Below are 24,188 nucleotides of genomic sequence, written 5' to 3'. Positions count from 1 at the left end.
GTCAGTGTTTCTCAACCCTGGCCACTTTAAGATGTGTGGACTTCAACTCCCAGGATTCCCATGCTGGCTGGAGAATTCTGGGAGTTGAAGTCCACACATCTTAAAGTGGCCAGGGTTGAGAAACACTGGGTTAGAGGATGATATTTTGTTTTACAGTATTCCTCCCATGTATTTATCTTTAAATAAAATAACCTATCTCATCTACCCCATTTTTATTTTCTGTAATTGACAAGTCATGCTTTTCAGAATTACAGAAATGTTGCTTAAACCTAGATAACTTGTTATACTACTTGCAGAATGAATCTGAATGGAAGTTGAACACCTTTTGATCAAGAAACACCATACATCAAGGCTAATCACTTCTGAACTCCTAAATTAGTTCTTGGTTCATATCTGTGTCTCAAGTTGCCCATATTGCAGTTCTGGGCACTCTCCCCTCTCTTTCTCAACTAATTTTTTAACTTTCTATATTGCAAACCTTAATTGCCGTTACAGGACTGAAGATGCTTAAGGGGCAATTCCACAGATTTGTGAAAAAGGTTCATACTGTACTTCGAATCCTGCTTAGGCGTCTCTGAATTTTGTAGCTTCAGCTTGTAGAAAGCTCATATACTCACCAATTAGATTTTTTTATGCCACTGAATTTATCACTGAATGTATAGAACTCCATAAATGGGTGTGGAACCATATAGCTTTAACTCAAGAAAGCCAATTTTTTCTTAAATAAAAATTAGAGCCACCAACCAGCCAAAAAGGACAGATTCCTATTTCATGTTTAAGCAGGGCAATGCAGACCATAATTATATTTCAAGATCCCTAACGGAATTATGTATCCATCAGTCTAAATAACAGATAATAGCTCGGTTAAGTGTTGCAAAGGAAAAATAGGCTAGCTGCTAAACACTGATCCCTATAAAAGTCAACAGACTCATGTCTCATAAAACTAGCTGTGATATTTTGCCTCCACACTTTTTTGCACTACTGACATAGTTTCCTGATGGTTGCACTGGGAAGGCTCACTTCAGATCCCTATTCAGCCATGATGCTTACTAGGGACTTTGTGGCAATCATGGTCTCTCCGCATAACCTATCAGGGATATGAGTGCAGGGAAGGAACAGGAAAGAACCATGTTTGGAGCCTTGATCTGGAGAATAGCTGAGTACAGTTGCCAATGACTCTGTCATCTTATGTATAGAGCCATGAAGATGACCGTAGAGAAGGCATCCTCAAGTTATTAGGACAATAACTGGTGCTGAAGAAGCATGGGTTGAGCCCAGGGGTGGGGGTGGGGCAGAAGGACACAGACTGGCTCCCCCCTGACTTCCTGGAGTATAAGAGGGAGGGAAGGGAAAACATAGGCAGACTTGCAAGTTTCTGTTACTGTAGCCCATCTCAGTAAAGCATAACTCAAGTCAAGGTAGAGTCATTTTCCGGATCTGGTCTAGCTCATAGGACTAACATCCTAGCATCAGCCTTTCGTAAGTCCTTTAACTGGCTGCAGAAGAGATGGGTTCCTAGAAAGGACACTCTAGAGTTTCTTTGTGTTAGAAATAAGAAGAAACAGTTACCCCCTTGAACAAACGTCTTGTCTAGGTTCAGATATCACAGTTGACTAGGGGGAGTTATTTAGTTCCAAATATTTCCAGGACTATTCCAGGCTGAAACTCCCCCTTCTGGAATAGATGCGAGATCAGTTGGACTGTGTGAAGGTGTTGTACACATTATTCACAACTCTCCTCTTGACCCAGTTTAATGTGTTGGTTGAACAGGGTCAGTAGATCCTCATTCCCTAATTTGCTGGATTGGAGAAAGAGAAAAGTACCGTAGTTACTGACTGATTTATATAGCATTACATTTTATTTAAAAGTTCCAGAATTGACAAAGTTATAAAAATCTGCATCCCGATGAAGTATCTTATGCTGTTCTAATTGTCAGTCAATTGAAAAGATTTTTATACTCAGCTAATGACCACTGTGTGATGTGGTTTTACAAGCTTACAAAATTCATTCAAGGTAATTTGACTGTATTTGACATCATGGCTAAATTCAAAATGCAATTCAATAAGGTTACTCGTATTAATTGGTTCCATTCCAAAAAGTACCAATTCCTTGGCCAAAAATCCTCTAAGAGAAAAAAAAAAATTAGTTGTCTGTGAGTAGATGCATGTGAAATATTGGTGTGGTAGAATAATTTGCAAGATCTTCTAGTGAGGATATTAGCATATAAATAGCAGGTGCAATGACGGCCATCACAGTTGAGTACGTTTAATTTTTAGTTTATAAGAGAGAATGGGTTTTTAAATGCATAGTCATCAAGCCTGCTGAAAGACAAATGAAGTTTAGAGTTCACTTATGAGAAGATTACATCACGTTAGGGAAAGAGATCGCAACTCAGCCATACACTCATGCCTGAATGAAAGTAATTTCTTGAGATGAGGTAAGAAGATCTGGTTGCCCACATTTTAAGCCACAATCTGGCTGCCAAATTTTAAGAAATTCAGATTCAATGAACTAATAATTTTGGCTTCCTTTTCTCCTTTTCTCTACTGATTTGTCTGTAGATATGTGTGTGTGTGTGCCTTTGAGTCAGTCTTGACTCCTGCCAACTGCCTAGACAAGTCTCTGTAGTTTTCTTGGCAAGATTTCAGAAGTGGTTTGCCATTGCCTCCTTCCTAGGGCTGAGAGAGAAGGACTGGCCTGAGGTTACCCAGCTGACTTTGTGACTAAGACAGGACTAGAACTCATGATCACCTGGTTTCTAGCCTGGTGCCTTAATCACTACACCAAACTGACTCCTTTGTCTGTAGATACCAGACCTTTAAACTGTACATGCTAAAGCCAGGGTCCACCATCAGTAACCATGAAGAAGCATCTAAGACACCTCTGGTTGGTGTCCATGGCACCCCAAAGTAAATATTCTTTCTAAAAAAAAAATAAAGAACAATGGTTACTTCACAGTGAATACAGTATTTCTCACTGTATATAAATCTAATAAAATAATCAACAGTAAAGGAACAAGCAGTCAAAAAATATGCCTCAGACTAGCCATGAAGACCTTGAAAAAGATATTTAGATGCTGTGATGTTTCTACACTTATAAAGATCAGAATAGTATAAGCTATGATATTCTCTGTGACACTCTATGGAAGTGAGAGTTGGAATTTGAAGAAGCCAGATAGAAAGAATATTGATCCTTTTGATGTTTGATGCTGGAGAATACTCCTGAGAATACCATGAACAGCCAAGAAAAGAAGCAAATGGATCATCAAGCAAAAACTATCCAAAGTTCTCCCTTGAGCTACAAATGACCCTGTTCAAATTATCATACTTTAGGCACATTATGCAAAGACCTAGCTCTCTGGAGAAGGCTCTGATGCTGGGAAAGGTGAAAGAAAAGAGTAAGATCAGCAACAAGGTAGATAGTTACAGTGGCGATGGGTGCAGGACCAGATTCAGGGCAGATCCTCCTGGAGAAAAGCTACATGGTCACTAAGAATTAACACCAACGTGATGGCACACAATCAGTAATCAATAAAATAATAAAATAGTGCACTTCCATTAGCTTTTATGGATCGTTCCAATTAACACTTGTGAAAATGTTGTAGAATCGAGAGTTCTCTTGTAGAATGAAGGGATATGCTTTGCTGTACACTTTACAAGAAGCTTAAGAAAAGTGCTGTATAAAATTCCAAGTTAAAGATCTGCTTCGCTCCCACCGTCCTGATGCCCCAGAAGTCATTAAAAACTTGGCTGTTCTCCCAGGATTCTTATGCAGCCCTGTTGGCTATGTTTTCTGTTACAGGAAGCATAGTGTTGTGGAATGGGAGGTCTTTTTTTTTCTGCTTTATTTTTATTATTTCCTGTTTTAGTGTAAATTGGCTGGAACTTTTTGGATTCAGGTGGCCTCTAAATCTTGTAAATAAAATAAATAACAACATACTCCCAAGGGAAATACTGAGAGTTTTGTTTTCTGACCCTTCTCCATCCTATTATGGGTTTCTCAGAATCTGAGAAAGTAGATACTGGTTTGTGAAATGCTGCTAGCTCAAAACATCTAGATGTTCCCCCATTATAAGTTACCTATCTCCCCTGTTCATCTGCCAGTTTTTACCAAATGGATTAAAGATTCCCATCCTTAGAGACGTTTAGAGATACATCGGGTGCTACAGTGAAAGAACTCAGGTGTTGAGATATCTGCAATCTAATCCCTTTTTCCTTTCAGTAAATCTGATTATACCGTAGAGGACTTTGTGAGAATCTTGTTGTCTGTTACAAGAACTTGATCCATCCTGAGTCTTAACTGGCATATTCTGGATTGGTGTATTCTCTGTCTGCCCCCATCCTAAGATTTCCTTTTTGTTCAGTCAATACCACCTCGAACTCTATCAGGAGTTATACAAAGTTAGAATTCCTTGTTCCTGTGATTGTTATTTTACATTTACTTACATTGAACCAGTTATTTTGAACGTTCACTGACTTTGGAAAAGTCTTTTCAGAGTCCCTTGGTGTCGCTCCCTTGTTCAGAGTAACTTGCTGGTCTCATGACTTCAATTTCTTTTTTGCCACCGTGTGCTCTAAGGGCACTTCCTTATAGTCACTGGCAGCCACCACACTCACCTTCAGACTCTCAAACGTTGGAAGCTCCACAAATATCCTTGCTTCATGGTTGCCAAAGATCTGGCGTTCACTTCCTCTCCTAGGTGGCTGATGACCAAGCACAAAACTTGGTGTCTCACCACCATCGTTCTCTCTATTGACTTTGGTGCCTTGTCACAGTTAAGACAAAAACCACAAGCTGCCACTGTTTGTGGGAGGAGCAGAATCAACTGGAAGGATGAGGGACAGCTTTAAGGTGCCATGGGACCTGTAGTTCTGGAGGGAGGGGGGAATCCCAAGAGGTGAGGCAGGACATGAGTCCCTACCAGTGAGCAACCATACAGCCTGCAACTCCAGGGGAAAGACCAAAATAGTAGATTGATGGCATTTCTGCTGGAGCAGCAGCTGAGTTGATTAACGTTCAGAACCAGTGCTTAGTTTGCAAACACCTAGGGAAGCTCCAGAGCCTCGTGGGCACCCAGGAGCAGGGCACCGATAGTGGGTTAGCCCAGCCCTTGCATGTGGAAAGGAGCTGCATACCCCAAGCCAAGAGGCGAGAAGAAAGCTGAGAGTTTGTTTCAGAGAAGGAAGACCCAACAGTTGTGGTCTCAGTGGTTGCTGCTTAAGCCAGTAGCCTCTCTTTCCTTCTTTCTTTCTCTAGCGTAAGCTGTGAGAAGTGCTGTATGCCAAGCCTTGAAGGTGCAGGTGGGAATTTAGTCCTACTTAACAGTTGAGTTAGTAGAAGTTTATTACAGAAACAGTAAAACTAGGATAAGGAAGGAAAGCAAACATGAACAATAAAAGCAACTGAAATCCTCTGTCAAAATACTCTACTGAATAATATGTGATGGTGATGATGACGATGGTGGTGATGATGATATATTAGGGTCTAATATTAGGATTTCTAGCATGGTGCAGGCTGGTACAATATTAGAAGGTGTGCATGAATTAGGAGCTGTTGTTACATAAAGTGTATCAGATTTTGAAATGGTATGTCAAGTTCAGACTTTATGACGTTGACTATGTGTTTTTACTATTTGAATAATTTGGCATCCTGTGCAGACGCAGCCATTCTAGACTGCCTCACTCTGGGTCATTTGTGATTATTAAAAAAATAGAACATGGTCTAATAGAGATCCATGGGAAACTTATTCCTGGCATTTCCCATTCTAAGAATTATCCATTGAAACGATCAATTTAATCAGAGTTAACTAGCAGTTCAGGTTAAAATCCTTTCAGAAGTGTTGTGAAAATCCCTTTGTATCCCATATGTACCTCTGCCTTTCTTGAAGAGTTAGTGGTATAGGATGGCTCAGCTGTAAAAGCCATGTGGATTTTTTGTCAGAAAAATTTATCCTATTAGCTTGATAAATGTAACAATACTTTGGTAATACTTCATACTGTTTTACTGTTAGTTGAGGATAAAATTCTCTAGAAAACAGTGTTTACACTGGTTTCATACCTGCTTTTTACAAAATCCCATTGCTGGTAATACAGTAGTCTAGTCCAGTGTTTCTCAACCTTGGCATCTTTAAGCTGTGTGGACTTCAACTCCCAGAATTCCCCAGCCAGCCTTCCTGGCTGAGGAATTCTGGGAGTTGAAGTCCATACAGCTTAAAGATGCCAAGGTTGAGAAGCACTGGTCTAGTCTATAGATGGATATAGTCAGATATAATATTTATTAGAGGGGACTGGAAAGTCATTTTCCAAGAATTCCCATGAGTATTCTGCTTTCAAATGAGACACCCATACAGTATATAGGCATTGTATCTCTGAGAACTGGTAGCCCTATCTATCAGTGCGAGAGTAACTCACCAATACTGTGGACTGATAAAGTATGTTTCTGGGCTAGTAACTTGATTTGTTTGCAACCAACACATAAGTCACCACCCAACACAGTGATTAGTTATAATATTTGCATAATGATTTGGAAGCATATTAACTATTTAAAATGCTTACATTTAGTAGGTTATTCATCCACCATTATTCTCTACACAATTGTAATTTAAAGTTGCATCTAAATTGTAATTCTGCCATGGAATATTCAGCATGAGTCTGTTGCACATTAATGAAGCCCTCTTAGAAACAAACTGTTATTTTCAATAATGTACTGTCTCCTCCTGAGTTCAAACAAGAGATGAGGCTGAGTTCTCTGTGAAGGAAAGTGAGCAAATTAAATCTTAAAGAGAGTCACATCAGCTCTTCAAACTGTTACACATTTAAGATAGGCCAGTTTTGAGTACTGTAAAAGAATACCAGAAAAAGTATTTGATGTGACTATTACTTGATCAAAAATGTTTACATGTGACTCACTGCAGCAAGACGGAAATGCATGCCTGTCTTTTGATGAACTTCTGAGTCAAAACAGTGCAAGATGGAAAAAAGATGTATAGTTAGACTTTGGGGTCCCATGCATGGGCCCCATTTGGAGTCAGTTTACACACGTGGCTTCCTTTAGCCAAGTTGCTAAGTTCTCTTGAATTGATTTTCTTGTGACTACTGTGGAGGATGTAACTCCATTCGAAGCTTACACTTCCCAAGTGCACGCTTACACCAGCAACAGTCAGAAGTAGAGTTTTCAGTTGGTGCAAAGAGTGCTGTGAATTAGCAGAGGGAAATTCAAACATAATAAACATAATTAACACAATCCTGGTGCTTTTCTGGCTATAAAAGAAGAGTGTTATTTCAATATGCAGCTTTTAAGTGAAAAGAAGGAGAACCGCAAATGATGGAATGATCCTGTTTCTATTCAAGTCTGATGGGTAGCTCTTAGGGTATCCTCCCCCACTCAATGCCATTTATAGTCAATTATCTTTACAAATAAAGGGGAATGCAGCTTGCTTAAAATAATATGAATGCTAATATCTTTATTTGGGAATCGAGGGATTAATGCTAAGCAGTTAATTTTTTTTTACAGCAAATGAGAATTTAATAAAGAAGTTATTCAACGAATTCAAGGGTGCAGACAATAAGCATAATATTTTATGAAAATGACCCTCATATTTAAAATCTGGCATTATATGTTATGCATTGTAGCACCAAGTCCACATCTACCTTTTGGAAAATTAAAACACATAAATTCTGTTTAGTGTTTGATATGCACTGTACTAGCTGAAAGCAATCATCGCCCCTAAAACCTTGGGTGGCTTTTCACCTTTCATAAATTCTTGGGTAGATTCTATACAAAAAATAATTTTCAGCTCCGTGGCTCATTGTTATTCAAACGTGATTGATTGCCGTCATTTACTCAGCGAGGAAGTTAAGTGCTCCTGTCATTTCCAAACGGTATAATTGGGACGTTTCACAGGTCAGTGCCAGTGACAGGTTTGCGTTTTGATTAGTGTTGGACTGATAACAAAAATTACAGTTTCCTATGATTAATGCTTTCTATAGCGCCTAAATGTGCACTTCATGGATTGTGCCTAAACAGAGTGAATTTGCATCTTATTATTTCTCTTCTCGGCAGACCTTTGTGCCTCCAACTGTAAGTGTGCAGGAATGTTGACACACCGGTTTCGCATTGCACTTCTGCTCTCAGGTATTAATTGGGAGAGGCATCTTTGTGAACCTGAATCCTCTCTGTGTCTGTGTAAAAGAATAGCTGGGAAGTTTTGGAAGACTTTTAAAACCTGTTCTGGCTTCTCTTCCAGTTTAACCTGAGATTATAGTTCAGGGGACTTTGTAAGAAGTCTGACATCTGCCTCCTGCAGTTTTCAATCAGATCCCATGGAAATTCCCGTGCAATTTCTCTGCAATGTGCAGTGCAATGCATCAGTGATCCCTAATGATGAGAAGTTTGCAGGCTGCGTTTTTGTAAAGTGCACTTAAAACTTTCTCTTTTAAAAAAGAGAAAGCCTATTGATTATGTCACTTATGGTTCTATTTTCTAAAACATTGAACCGAATCCAATACCCCTCAGCAGAAATGCTTTGCTGTTAGCTTTAAAAAGGTAGAAGGAGCTTTAACTTGGTAAACCAGAAGAAAATTGTTTAACTTCGTTATGAATGGCCTTTCCGTCATTGTCAGCCAAACCTATTTTTGACAAATGAGGAAAACAGGCTTTTGAATTTAGTGCTAAGACACCAGTGTTCTTTTCCTGCAAGAGACGGATGCTGTATAAATCCCAAAATATTTTCCTTCCTTTAGACGCGTTTGTGAACAGGAGAACTGAGAAAAGGTAACTTTGGGTTCTCGATCGTTATGTTTAGGATGCTAGATGTGATATGTCTGGTCGTAGCTTGAGTTCCAGGGAGGAAGGTAAAAAGGTGGGGAGAGATTGGTCCCGGTGTTGGCTTTGCACACACAGTGAAAGAGGGTGAAGGATCCTGAATGCTTTTGGAGGCGGCAGAGTTGGAATTGAAGATGTCTGATTCACAAGCCCTTGCCTCTTCAAAAAGTTATTTTTTTACTCATCCAGGGTTTAAACTGAAGGGAACTGTTGGGTGAGACATGTTAAGTAGGGGTGGCAGGGAGCTGCTGTTTTTGGCCCAGCCTTGTTAATTAGCTATCCCCAGCAGAAAGTTGGCTATCACCACCAGGAAAATCAGCAGAAAGAATGAGGAGGAGGACGTGTACTCAGAAAGAAACTGGAAGTTTGCCCAGGATTCCTACTGAGATATCTGAACAACGTTGATTAAAAAAGCAGTGGTCGGCATATAAGAAATGGTTGGAATGCAAGGCTAAATTTTTTGCAACAGTCAGTCTGTCAATCAGCAAACTTTTTTTTTACTACTTTGGGTGGCCCAATGGATTACAAAAGCTGCAGATAAAATAAGGTAAAAACGGGGGGGGGGGCAGTGAACACAACCTCAAAAATAAAAAGTTCAGTATTACAATCAGCCAATGTAGGAATCATACAGGAATAAAAAATGATGCCTGAAGCATACGATATAGCTCTCTAGCTAGGAGGGAGGGAAGTCCAGAGTGACCAGACATGCCCACTGAGAAGACTATCTCATCAGCCCACCAAGTCCTTTGAGATGGTGCAGAGCTGATCTTCTCCAAAAGTTAAGGAGCAAACGCCTGGATGGGAGCAGACCTGCAGACAGAGCAGCAGTTGCTTTTCTGCCCTCCGGCAGAGAAGAGAGATCACTTTTTATGATTTGTTAAATCTGCTGCTGCTTTTGGTATGACTTTTAAAATGATCCCTGCCATGTTGCGCAGTGTACCAGCAATGCAGCATGTCTAAAAAATGCACCATGAGTCAGTTTTCAGCGTATCTGGATATAGACTAAACTGAATTAAATTGTTCAGATGTATGGTTAGATGACTGAAGTACAGGTAGTCCTTGCTTAACAACCACAATAGAGACTGAAAAATTGGTCATTAAGTGGGGCAGTCGTTCAGTCACCATGTGACCAGACCCAATTTTATGACCATTTTTGACAGTCGTTAAGCGAATCACATGGTCATTAAGCGAATCCAACTTCCCCAATGGACTTCTTTGCTGGAATTCACTTAATGACCATGTGATTTGCTTAATGACCATCGTAAAAAAGATCACAAATCGCCATCATGTGACCCCGGGGTGGTGGCGCAGCCATTTTCAATGGTTGTAAGTGCAAGTATAGGTCATACAACACTTTTTCCAAGGCCATCATAACTTTGAACTGTCATTAAATGAACAGTCATTAAGCGAAGACTACCTGTAAATGGTAAGAGTTGGCTGCAGTGGAAAATCACAGCTTCCTCTTGTCAAATTAGGGCTAAAGGGTTACATGTATTTTGGCCTGAGAGCATAGTATGATACTGCTAGGTTAAGAATGGAACTCTTTAAAAAATGTGACTTTCTGCCTATTAATTTTTTTACATTTAAATGTAAAGTTCTGTAGGAAAACATGAAAAACTGCAAATTAGTATGGACTTTTTTTAAAAAAAGATAATTCCTAGGCATATATGTTAAGGGACGCTGTAGTTTTAGCTTTTATAGATGTGTCTTTTTTCCTTGTGCTGGTGGTGGTTTCGTTTCCCAGAAAGTAGCCACGGTAGGAGATTTGGCAGTTCATAAAGCGATAACGAGTATAAAATTTATGAATCAGTTAACTTTTAATGTGCAATTTATTTTATCTATTTACAGTATGCCTCTTGTAATTTCAGTAATTTCTGTAGTCCAAAGGTGTTATTAGGGTCTGGGGAAATAAGATATTGCTTGTAATTCTTCTTTCTAATGCTGTTGCCACAAGGTGATTGTATGAAACATCACATAATCATGTAAAGGTTTGGTTTTTTGTTCTCACAGTAACCTAGCTTTTTGATTTTCTTACTTGCTCATTGAGAAAACCAGAGGTTTTGCTGTATTCCCTTCAAAAATATGAGTTGTCAGAAACACTGGCGTGGGGGAAGAGCTGTCACCCCTGTCTCAATACATTTGGGGAAAGGGTTTTAATAGCAAACTTAAGAACCGCATTGGATCAAACCAGAAGTCTCTCATCCAGAGACAGAGGGCATCATTTCGTTTCCCCCGATACATTTCTAATCCCCACGTGAGAGATGGATGATGGATGGACGGATGGACAGGCAGATTGTTGTGCTTTTTCACATAATATGGGAGTTAATGTTGGAAACGAAATGAGACATCAGATCTTCCATCACTAAATACATGTTTGTTGTAACAAAGCAAACATTACATACGTGGCTTCTGCATGGATTGACTGCTAGATTTTTCCAACGTGTCTTGAATGTTTTTAACTCTTCATCGTAGATGAAAAGTACAGATGATGATGATGATGATGATGATGATGATGATGATGAGTTTGTGGAAGTGCCTGAGAAAGAGGGCTATGAGCCCCACATCCCAGACCACCTTCGTCAAGAATACGGTGAGTTTGGCCAGCTGTGAAAGGCTTCAACCCTGCTTGTTACTTGTAGTAAAGCAAATAAACAGTCATTATCCGGTCATGAAGGCATCGGTGGGGTAAGTAACCTGTCTGACCACTGTGAGGAATCATTCCATAATAGGGAAGTCACAAGGCATGGCTTAGAAAAACACATATTCTCTGGGACGTAACTTGGATCAGGAGTTATTTTACTTGCTCCTATTTTTATGAAACTTGGAAGCAAAAATGGATTGCACATACATGTGCAGATCTATATGCTGAAAAGGGAGTGTTATTTGTTTTGATGTATAAAGAAAGAGAAGTAAGTATTGATACCAATTTGCTAGCACAAGATAACATTTGGTTTTGGAAATTCCCACAATCAGTATCATTTAACAGAGTATTGATGAACTTGAAAACAGAACCACTGGTTTAATATGTTGGCCATCGTAACCTGAGCAGGGCTACTTGGCAATAACTCTAAAAAATAGTGTTCTGATTTTCAAATCTAAGTATTTTTTGGAGCAAGTTTTTATTAGATGTAAGGGTAGCCTGAGTTTACTCCCAGTTACTCCCAAGCTACTGAAAGTTTGTTTGTGGGCTGCTTCGGTCAGAAACTTTTGGTGTTGTCAGTGAATTTCAGAAGAAGAAAAGTAGTTAAAACTTGGTGTTTTTGTTCACATTTCTGAGAACTATCGGACTTATGAATAACATGTACATGAAACTGGAAGGTTTCACTCCAGTAACTAGTTTTTCATGGAAGCGTCTCTCTTTTAGAAAGAAGAGACGACAGTCTTTAATACCTCTTGCTATGTTGGCATCATTGCCAAGAGTTATTATCACATCCTATCTGGAATGTGAATTAAAGCATTCCCATGGCCTTTGTGTGTATGTCAAATTTCCAGTAATAATGGAATTACCATTAAGATGTGCATGTTCATGGATTTAGGATCCCCCAAATTAAAATTCTGCATACATTCTTTAGAATCTAAAATTAGCATTTCTTAGCTCTTCATCTACGTAGTTTTTCCTGACTTACCTCTTTGATGCAACTGAAATTGAGCATGTTCATTTAAAAATATACTTTAAACTAATGTAGTTAACTTTGTCAAACTCAGCAGAATCTGATGGCTGGTGTGGGTCTTCCGGGCTGTGTGGCCGTGGTCTTGAAGTTTTGTTTCCTAACGTTTCGCCAGCACCTGTGACCGGCATCTTCAGAGTGCAGGAGCACAGACAGGAGCAGTTCTCTCTGTGCCCAGGGTGATGTGACCCTTCTGTGGGTATTTATAGAGATCTGCTCCTGTCCGTGAAAGCCTTCGACAATACATCAACAGAATCTCTTGCTACTTGGAGCGTATTGGTACTCTTGGTACACTTGATCTTTTTGCATAACATTTATGCAGATTGATTTGGGAGCTATTTTATAATTAGTGTGACCTCCTTCAATAAATGTGCAAAGAATTGTTGGTAGGTCAAACTAGGAGGTACTAGCTAACATTTATTCCAGAGAATCCCAAGAAAGAAAAATATCTCTTCTTCTAATTATGAAAAATTAGGATACATTGAGCAAAAGCTCCTTGTTAGAATGCAAGGCTGATATTATTCCCAGATATGGTACCCCAGAGTCAAAATAACTTCAGAAATAAGTCCACATCCCATTCGTACCATGGATAACTTAATGGAACTACTTGTAGTGATGCTGATCTTCATTAAGCAGTGTTAATTGCCTGTACTTTTGCTTTGAAAATGCTGAAAGGAGAATTGTTCCAGGTTTTAGAGAAAAGTCTTCCTTAATATTTTTTCTATCAACTTTCTTTAGTTAGGAGAAAAATAGTGTATCAGTGCATATAGTATATTCATGAGCGACCTGTAATCTTTATTTATTTTCAGCCCTGCTGATTAATCGGGAGACATTTTTAAGCCGTTCTTAAAGCTTCAATTGATTAATGACACCAATTATTCAATTAAAACTTGCAGCCCTAATTTAACAATGACATTTAGAGCTTTCCAGCCCATGTAATCTTTACTTTCACACTCCTTCAGTCTTTTTCTACTCTTACGAGTTTTGTTAGGATCTCACTGGATCTAGATCTGTCAACAAGGAAACTCAGTAAAACTGATCAGTTCATACTCAGTTTGAAAAGGCTTTAACAGATTCCTAAATGCTGCTACAGCTATCCTCCTCTTTTCCCCATCTATTATAAATGCCCAGATTCTTTATCAATTAAATACATTTTCCTGCAAAGATTATTTTTTCTTTGATGGTTTGAGCACAACAGTTGGTGTTTGAGTAAACAAGCATCACGTTGCTTGTTCTTTGTCTACCTATTCACCAAAGGTTTTTTTTTTTTTTAAGTTGATTACATTTTGGGGATTTTTTTAAATGGTGCGATGCTTAAGTAATATTTCATTTAGAACATAATGCTTCTGTATAAAACCTGATATTTAAGATGGATTTAGCAAAATTGTGCTAAAGGCACTGGGATCTGTAATGTCACTGAATGGTATGCATAGGTTTCCCGAATTAAATTAAAAATGGCCCAGATCTCATGAGATTTCAGTGTTCTTGCACAAGAGCTTGCTAGAATGCCAAAATCTTGTAAAGTTTTAATAGAGAGAAACCTGGATGAATCTTGCGGGATTTGGTTAATCTGTTCCAAAAGTGTAGTACAGTTCCTTGTAATCTACTAAACCAGTTATAAATATTGGGACCATCTGAAAAAGAAACATTTTTAGAAGAATAGGCATTTAAACTGTTGCTATTCTTTGTAATAATGAGGCTGTAAAAGATTATGTTGCCAATTTTTTAATTCTACCTTAGTTTTCATAATATAGCATCATAATTACATTTTCTTAAATTGTTGTCAATCCTTTGTAATGATCATCCCTAAATGTTTAAATCCACAGGGATAATATGCAACCCAGTTCTGTCTTACAATTACTCCTATAGTTTTCTGTCAATTTTAATGAACGTTACAAAGGACTTTTCAATATTTACTTCCAATCCTGCAGCCACAGACTTCATCCAACTCAGCCTGCAATTGGAATATAGCTTTAAGGCAAATATGCATATCTTCTCCAAGGAAATCATTTACTTGATGGTCTGTTGCTACCTTAAAACCCTGATTGGCCTTACTGTTCTGCATTCCACACCAATGCCTCTATAATCAAAATAAATAAAGTACTAAAGTGAGGATGCTGGCTTAGCTTCGCTTTGTGGAATGTCACGCAGTAGACACTCGTAAACACTGTCAGGCATTTACTAAATATTCTTATTTGCAAGCTACTCACAGGGAGCAACCTTTAAGGGCAACAGATTCCAAACCTGTTGTAGCTCCTTTGTCTTTCTCCAGGCTTTATTCTGTGTCCCAAAAATGTCTCTAGTGGTTTCTTCAAGAGATCAGTCAAATTCTCCATCACTCACAAAGGAGTCTCAAGCACTGAGAACATCACATATTAAGAGTTCAGAGCCACACCCACTTCCAACCGTGACAAAAAGGGAAAGAGGGATAAAGGCCCAGTTCCAGCTCCAACAGCTCTGAGTTCCTCTCAGCTTCTCCAGTTTCCTTATTGATGGACTCTTCTTTTTGTATTGTCTATTTCTTGTCAACTCTTCTTCCCATCTTGGGAAGGGAGAATCATGACAGAACTCCCTTGAAATCTCCACTGGACCACCCTTGCAATAGTTGAAACTGCAATTTTGCCTGTTGGTCATCTTGAGGTGACCAATATTATAGTTAGACACCTCACACCCTTCTGCTTCCAAATAATATCTCTTCCCAGTTTTGGTCTTGTACCATCCCATTGTTTTCTTCCTCTCAGCTTCTGCAGTTTCCCTCTCAGCACCACGTTTTTCATAGTCCCAGTCAGTGGACCCATATTCCTGGAACAACCCAGAATTATAGTAAGACTATTACAAGTGGTGGCCCTCCATTCTGAATCCTTCTCAAATCCTGCCACTGTATTAGACTTTGGACTGACCACCCCTTATTTAGGAATAGGAGTCACTCACAAAAGAGCCTGGGACATGATTCAGCCAGATTAGACACTTTACTGCAGGCAAGAATGAATCCGTAGTGGTGGCCCTCCATTCTGAATCCTTCTCAAATCCTGCCACTGTATTAGACTTTGGACTGACCACATGAAAGTTTTTGCTAGCATTGCTCTTCTAACCTTCCAGACATTTCTTCAAGACTGCTTTCACATCCAAGTTCGTGCCCAGCATGGCCTCTTTTACAAAAATCTTCTCCTTTGTTAAACCCCCTTTTCTGCCTTCAATGTTTTGTCACATTCAGCATCTTTATGCCATAAAGGATAGGGATGCCATTTCTTAGTCTAACATCTACCACCTAACCCTCTTGCAGTGGAAGCATCAGAGTAAGGCTCCCACTCTGAATAAAAATTATTTCTTTATTTTATTTGAGAGATTTGTATGGCTGGCCATCTTAACAAATGCTGAGTGGCTCACAACAAAATTCTGCATCAGTGGATGAGAATGGCAGAAATTGGCTGTCTTCCTCTGTATTCCAAACCTTCATGTATGACAAAATACATTATTTTGTAGGAGAAGAGATCCCCATTTCTATCTCATTTGCCAATGGAAAGAGGTAAAGAGTCCAGGTTTTTCAAAAAGAAGCAACACTGTTTGCCAAGCATGAATTAAATACAGCAGCTGACTCAGAAGATAGCATCTTCCATCATCCCATGTTGCCCTGCCTGGCTCACTCTGCTGGGCTGAGATTGATGGCTAAGGCTAGAATTGAGGATCTTCCCATCAATGCAGGTGAATTATCTAGCAATGATACTGTCCTCATGAGAGTTGAAAAGCTTCTGACAACAGGAAACGGGCTGCAGCACCCTATTTCACCTCCTTCCACCACCATACATGGTCCTGCTCACCTGTCAGCCAAAGGCCACGAGTCTGTCACATGGAAGCTGGGTATCATTCTGTCCCTAGGAGCTTTTGTTATCCTTTGTCACTGCCCACACCAATACAGCAGAGTAATAGATAGCCGCTTCAAGACTTGAAATGGCATATTTGACCTGTTACTAACCGTTTCAGGGCTGCTTGGCTTGCTTTCAAGGCACACAAGCTTCCATAGCTCATGATCTTTGCAATCCATCAGTAGTTTCAGAAGATTGTCTTACTGGCTTCACCACACCATGTCACTTCTAAGGCATCTCCAGAGTTACATCAGGAGGCTTCCCTTGTTCTACAAGGAATATTGAGAACATGCCTCCAGGTGACTATCTCAGCTATTTTTTGAGGTACTCTCATTTCAGGAAACTCTCTCCTTCCAACCTTCCCCTTTTCCAGAACCAAATGTGGCTTTCATTCACAGATTTCCTGAGTGCCTACTTTCATAGATCTATTTTATTCCACCATCACTCCTTCCTGTGTTTTATAATAGAATAATTCACTGACCAACTTCATGGTTTACCACTTGGCTTCACTACTGCTCAGGAGAGTATTTTTCTGAACGCATGGTTCCTGCCATTGTATTCCTTCACTTCCCAGGGGTGACTTCCCAGAGGTGACTCAGCAGCTAAAGATTCCCAGGCTGGAGAGAACTGTTACAAGTATCTGTTAACTTGGAAAGATGTGGAGAGAGCCTAAAACTCTGAAGCATAAACTTATATAAAGACTTCCATGTCTTTGCACTGCAGAGCGCAAATCATTTGGGTATTTATGGATTCATTCTTGCCTGCAGTAAAGTGTCTAATCTGGCTGAATCATGTCCCAGGCTCTTTTGTGAGTGATTCCTATTCCTAAATAAGGGGTAGGTGTCTGGACAGCTGAAACACACTGCCAGGCTCCAGTGTAAAGCTTGATAGGTACCATTATGATTTTTTTTTTTATTCAGATGACTGGCACATATTCAGATATTCTTGCCCAAATTATCTCACTGCATAGCTCAAGTCTGTACATTGCCGTGGCCTCTGGATCAATAGGTTACACACTGGGACAACACTACATATTACCAGAAGAGTTTCTGTCATTATTACCATGATGCCGGAGGCTTCAGGTGCTTAAACACAAGATCTCCATGACAAAAGTTGGAGCTTTGTATTATTCTCCAGTTCTAGGGCGATGTGACTGCTGTGGCTGATAGGTAGGCCCTCCTCTCAATATTTCCCTGTCTCAAAGAATCTGTCCACTAGTGGCTGCTTTCAGACTATCTCACCAGAGATGTTCACTTCACATCTCTGTCCTCATCACCAACACCCCCATGCTCTTATGAGGAGCTCACCTCCACTCTCTTTGATAAACAGTTCAGATGCAAAGAATCATGATACAGTGACTCCAACCTTCCAAGACCGAATCCATGGACTGACTATCCAGGTTGTATTAGAGAACTACATGGTAAGCAGGTACATAAATGAAAAAGATGACTTAGAACCCACCCCTCATTTGCACCTTATGTTATAGTTTTAGCATAACACCCAAGAGTCGATTTGGATTACAGTGGGAAATTAATGCAGTAAATAAAGTTTATCCATCCCTCCATTTCAGTCCATATCCCTGTCAATGACAACATTCTTGCCAGTCAGTTTACCTGCAACCAAAAATGGAAACTGAATCATTAGCAATGGCTGTAATCAAATCCTATTGCGCCAACCCAAGCATCCATTTGCATCACAGGACAACTGACAATGCCTGATCTCCCCAGTCTTTCAGCGACACCTTCCTTATTTCTTGGGATGATCTTCTGTTTTACATGTTTCCACCTATTCTCCTTGCTGTCCAGAGCCTTGGCAAAGATCAATGGACATTTAACCAACTGTGTTATCATCATACTTTGGTGGCCCTATTGTCCTGTCTCTCCTGCTGGGTACTACAGCCTTCTGAGCTAATCTAATATCCTCCCCATCCAGACCTTACAGCTTGGTAGATTCAATTCCATAACTCCTCTAAGATAAGGTTATGTAGGCTGTATCTTAGAACCTTTCCACGGAGTCTTCCTATGCACCTAAATGGAAACCCTTTAAAGACTTCATCCAGAAATAGCTGTTCAATGCCCTGCAATATCTCTTCCATCACAAATTGCCTTTTCTCTTGCACTTGAAACAATGAGCCTTGGCTCTCTCTTCAATGAAGGTATACCTCGTGGCCATCTCCTTCCTTTTTGCCACTGGAAAGGCTAATTTTTTCTGATTCCCTAATGAAGTATTTCATGGATAGTCTAGCCCACCGCTTCTGGCCTGGAGCTTTTCCCTTATTCTCTCAGTGCAAGCTTCTCATGGAAGGTAACCTTTTTGGTACTTGTGGAATCAGCTAATCAGGTTGGAGGGCTGTGTGTCTTACAAAGAGCTTCTTCTTTCCATATATTTCATAGAACAAAGTAGTCATCCATCTGTTTTCCTTCTTTCCAAAGTCAATCTTGAGCTTCCACCTGAATCAAGACATTACCTGCCTTTTTTCCAAACCTGTCAGTGCAGGTGTTCCCCTATCCAAATAGGCATACGGCACTCAGCCATTTCACTTTCAATAGCATTACAAGCTGGTCCTCTACTATATTGCCAGAGAGATGCAGTCTCTGCAAGAATCTCCTTGGCTACCTTATGACAACCAGGAACTCCTCCAGGTAAAAAGCTTGTAATTCACCCATATACATATGTGAATCACAGAGATCATGATGAGGAAGAACTGGTTACTTACCTGTGAATTCACACAGTCCATTCTTCTGCCCTACCTGGTTTCAGGTGTCCTCACTGTTCCTTAGAATCCATTGTGTTCATTTTAGGAACTGAGGGGGTTCAGTGGGTAGGTGGGGTGTAGGCTCCAACCAAACAATTCTCTAATCCATAGAAAAGTCCAGACTAGTTGCAGCACAGTTGTCACACTTATATGAATTCACAGATTATCATTCATAGCTTGCAGCTACAAGTAAGTAACAAGTTCACTCTATATCCTATTTAAATTATTCATGTATTGATTTTTTTCCCCTATCTTGTGTTAAAGGATTTACTTTTTAATATACTTTGAATTGAGATGAACTCAATAAATGTTGTGCACTAAATGGGATGTTTTGGGCTGTTATTTACTCTGTTTTTTAGATCTGGGATGCTGAATTTTTTCATAAATGGGCTTCTTCTGGTTTTGAGGGAATGTGGGAGCCATACTCCTAAATGTAGTAAAGTAATAAAGAAAGCTTAATCATTATGGACCGTGTATGTTCATATATATTCCAATACATATAGTTGTGTACTGTACAAATACACATGAGTGATACAGAATGTGAAATTAGGGGAATTCGAGAGATTCATGGAAGATCTGGCTTTTATTTCTTACACATTGGGGGAAAAAACCTTTCAGTGAAAGATATCATTTTACTGAAAATTTCAAATTTGGTACAAAAAGAATTGGCTCAAAAAATAGATTTGGCCTACCCTGAACCAGGTGGTGGTTCTGGTATTCACCATTCCTTATCCCATGATCTGCCAGAAAGAGATGAAAAACAAAATCGTTGTCTTTAACTGAGTGGCTAGAGAAGCAAAAATAAAAAATAACTGTAGATGCTCTAAAGCAGTGTTTCTCAACCTTGGCAGCGTGGAGATGTATGGACTTCAACTCCCAGAATTCTGTTTTGGATGTTGGGAGTTGAAGTCCACACAGGTTGAGAAACACTGCTCTAAAGGAATTCACACGTGGAAAAGAAACCAAGAACCCAATAGAGATGTGCAGGGCTTCAAATTCAAAAGTGAAAAGGTCCTTCAGGGCATGTTGGGGTGCTTACTTAACATCCATCTGCAATTCCTTAAAACATCTGTGTTTCTTCCTGGGATTGCACAGCTGCCCTGGGCAGCTGCAGTATGACCCTGGGAAGAGATGTACAGTAATACCTCGGTTCATGAATGCTTCTGTTCAGGAACAATTCGGTTTGCAAACAGCAGCGTTCGCAAAATTTTGCTTCCATTTGCGAACTCCGCATCGGGTGACGAACACGACCCGCGGCCATCTTCCCTGCTCTGACGCGTGGTCATGGCTTCCTCTAGGCGAGATCGCAGTTGCAGATAGACACTTGCTGTGAAGCTTTTTGGTGTCGCCTCAAGCAAGGTTAGTGTTCTCTCTCTTCATACTGTACTGTACTGTACTTTGTTTCATATTTTTGTGGTTAAAAAAAAATACATATGGTTCAGAACGGATTAACCTTATTTACATTGAACCTTATGGGAAAATTTGATTCGGTTGCCGACCAATTCGGTTCGCGACCACGTTCGTAGGGGTCAGAACGGATTAACCTTATTTACATTGAACCTTATGGGGAAATTTGATTCGGTTCGTGGCCAATTCGGTTCACGACCAGAATCATGGAACGAATTAAGTTCATGAACCGAGGTACCACTGTATTTTGATTAAGGAACCGTAGCCAGGTGCCACCTGTCCCATGTGCTCCAGACAATGTTTTTGTCCACCTGCAGAGCCATGATATCCAAGTATATATTGGCTGCCCATTGATTTGTATACAAAGCATTTGCAGGAGATAACCCTATATAGTAATGTCATATTTCTTTGAATTTGTGTGCTGATTAACAGCAAATTATATATCACTTCTACTGGAATTAAAATTGTTTTTAATTAAAGCATTCTGCTCTGAAACTCACTGTCTTATAAAGAGTGAGCAATCCCTGAGTTTTCTGTATCCTGATCAACTACAGATGTTCAACTGCTACTTGAATTTTTATAGGAAGCATTTGAGATAGAAAAGAGCACTGAAATTTGCAACTTCAATTTTATCCTTAAAATTTAGAACAATCAATTTCTTGGCTTACTAATTTTTGTTTTCCCTTTTATACCAGGTTCCTATGTGGCAACAGAACAGTTACCATACAGAAACAGTTAGTTCAGTAGTTTTAATTAATCTCACAGCTGCAAAAGTACATTCTGACTGCAATCAGGGCAAGAAATGACTTTTGGGATAGATGTTAGAGCCAATTTGATTTTCCATGTGCAAGATGGAATGTAAATTTGCAAAAGAATTTAGGTGATTAGGCAACTGAAGTGTGAAGACATAACCCATTAAGGGGTGTCATGCCAAATTAACATTACCAGGCTTTTTAATGACCTCTCATTTGTATAATCCTTATTTACACTTGCACCTGATCACTGCTGGATGATGGCCGTTTTGCACTCTTGCAGTCGAAATGCCCCGTGTTTCTGCAAGAGAGCCCAATTCTGTTGAGAACAGGCTCTTAAATTGCTATGAGAAGTTATTTTAATTTGTGAAAGTGTAAATTTGAACCCAAACTAGGCTGGTAGTTCCAACAAAAAGCAGAGAATGAGATGTTGGGGTAGGGTTGGCACAGTTATATACTAACACATTGAGTGGACGATATTAGAAGAATCCTGTTTCCAGGGATGGAACATCATGTCCTATATTAGCAAAGTCAGATGCCCAAACAGGATCCAAAGCACACTTGTGCACCTCTTCATCAAATTCAGTTTGTAACACAGAATGTTTGTGTGTCTTCACACATCATTTTTTTTCTGCTGCACAGAGGAGAAAACAAACACCTCACAATTCCCCTGTCTAAATTCTTTGGATTCTTGCTCATATTAATCAACATTTTTGTAGATTGGATTAATTAGGCCTGTATGTGTGGAAAGGCAGGTGGGAAGCAAACCTGTTCTCCAAAAGTTTTATTTCTGTAATTTATATTTTTGTTTTGTATGTTTTTCTCTCGATTCCACTAAATCCTGATGACGTCTGTTCTTCTATTTTCTCTGTATTTTTACTGAGGAGTTTTTATCTCCCCCTAATCCCACCATTTCTATCAGGACATAATCTCTTTCTCAAATTTACATTTTAATTACAAGGCCAGCTGAACGAGCTAAAATCAATAAAGTCAGCATTCTGCCGTCTAACTTCCAGCAGAAAGCCTAACCTCTCTCTTTCCTCCTATTGATTTATCTCTTTAACACTGTCTACTTTATTGCTTCAGGCAAATAGGTGCCATTTGGTCAATTTAAACAAAAGGAGGGGCAAAGGGGGAATTTGGACTTTATTTTTTCCTGAACGAAAGTATTAGATGAAATATCAACCAAGGCATTGTAGTGGTATGATGGACAGATGAAAATAGGTAAAGGATAGCTTTAAAGTCTTGAATTGCTTCTGGTATAAAAAGGCCTTCTGCATAAGAGTTGTAATTTAGGAGGCATTTCTCTTAATGTGAAATGTTAACTCACATAACCTAATGTGAGTTTATAGATAATTATTAAAATGAATAGCTTTGTATTTACTGCAAAGCTTTAACTCACTTTTTTCTTTTTATTTCCCAAAATTTACCTAGTTGATTTATCATTTTTATATTTGTATGTATCTGACATTATTTTACCAGAATTACAGAAATATTTTGTATTGTTTAGGAATTGGACAATTCTGAATTTACAGTTATTTTACTGCAGTTTCTGTGTACAGTAGGAAAATGAGGCCCATGTGATTAAAATACGATTTCTACTATTACACCCACGTTAACCTATTTCATTTTGTTTTTGGTTTAGCTTTATAATTGCTCATGAATCTGTCCAATATTGGTAATCTTAAGATTCCTGCATTTCTACTTTCATACTTTTTGAGTAGATTGTTTGAAACATTCACTTCAAGTCTGTATGAGCCAAACTGTAAGACAGAAGTTTAGATGGAGATCTTAGGAGCAATATTATGCCACCAAGAACTGTTTGATAGAATCCGTAGACTCTAATTTGTTTGCAGCTTTTACGTAGAGGTTGGATGGCCTCTTCTCAAGTGCATGTAGTCAGGTAAATAGAGGGGTAGATTCCAGGTAAATAGAGAGCATTTTTTCCAGAACTATTAAGGATTAAGTTGTGCTGTGATAAAACACTGGATTATGATTCAGGATGCTTTTCTCATTCTACCATTTAATCAGAACATAGTTTGCCAGTTTTCATTCAAACCTTCAAAGCAAGGAAAGTTGGGGGTTGGGGAGATACAGAAAAGGGAGAAAGATTGTTTTATATATTTTGGATATATAATTTTTTATTGGTTTCTGAATTTAGACTGGAGAAATCCTATTTTTATGCAAAGTAGAACAAAAGAATACTAGGAATATTTTTCACAAATAAACTAGATTGATGTTATCAGCTATTTTATTTATTGAAATGTTGTAGGCTGTTTTTAGGGGGGAAAGCTTTCCAAAGCAGCTTACAAAAATAAAATCATGTAATCATCATCATCATCACCATCATCATCAGCGGCTGATAAATCCTGGATACCAAACCATTCTGCTGCATTTTTGGTGCTGGCTGCCCTCAAAGGAGGACAAATGGAATTGCTTCTGGACCAGAAAGGATGATGTGGATAAAAACGGTCTATCAAATCTTGAACATTAAAAGCGTGAGATGTCCAGACCAGCACATTGAAAAAGAGCTTGGACATGCCTTAGTAACTAGTATAATGGGTCAACATTATATCATATTCAGGCTACCTTGGTCCATCAATAGTTAGATAGCTCAAGTTTATGGACCATCTTCAAAGGCAGTCCTGTATAGACTGTATTACAGTAGTTAGACTGTATGTCACTAGTGCATGGAAAACTAAAATCAGATTAGCATTTCCAGATGTGTCTGTACATGCCGCACTAGCCTGAGCTAGTCAAAGGTACTTCAGTATTCAAGGCCACTATAGCCACCCGAGTTTTAATTAATGTAGAATCCAGCTGATGTCCTGAATAGTACTCTTGGTTTTTCAGGAAGATTGCAACCCTATTTAAGATTCCTGTGTCTCAAAACAGTTTCCAGGTATTAGTTATAATATTC

At 39.2% G+C, this 24,188-nt stretch overlaps 1 protein-coding gene across 2 annotated transcripts in view; it reads left to right on the top strand.

Moving 5' to 3' along the window:
- The window catches only part of UVSSA (UV stimulated scaffold protein A), a 64,145-nt gene that overhangs the window by 13,892 nt on the left and 26,065 nt on the right, over window positions 1–24,188 (top strand). For both annotated transcript variants that reach the window (XM_088139440.1, XM_088139439.1), the window contains one exon: window positions 11,296–11,413. In XM_088139440.1, the coding sequence (XP_087995566.1) occupies window positions 11,296–11,413 (118 nt within the window). The remainder of the gene's footprint in view (window positions 1–11,295; window positions 11,414–24,188) is intronic.

The sequence above is a fragment of the Python bivittatus genome, unplaced genomic scaffold (assembly GCF_059951505.1).
Source record: "Python bivittatus isolate LINGU-HERP-01145 unplaced genomic scaffold, Pbiv_v1 ctg000210_np1212, whole genome shotgun sequence".
Lineage (NCBI taxonomy): Eukaryota > Metazoa > Chordata > Lepidosauria > Squamata > Pythonidae > Python > Python bivittatus.
This window is presented reverse-complemented; position numbering and strand designations above follow the sequence as displayed.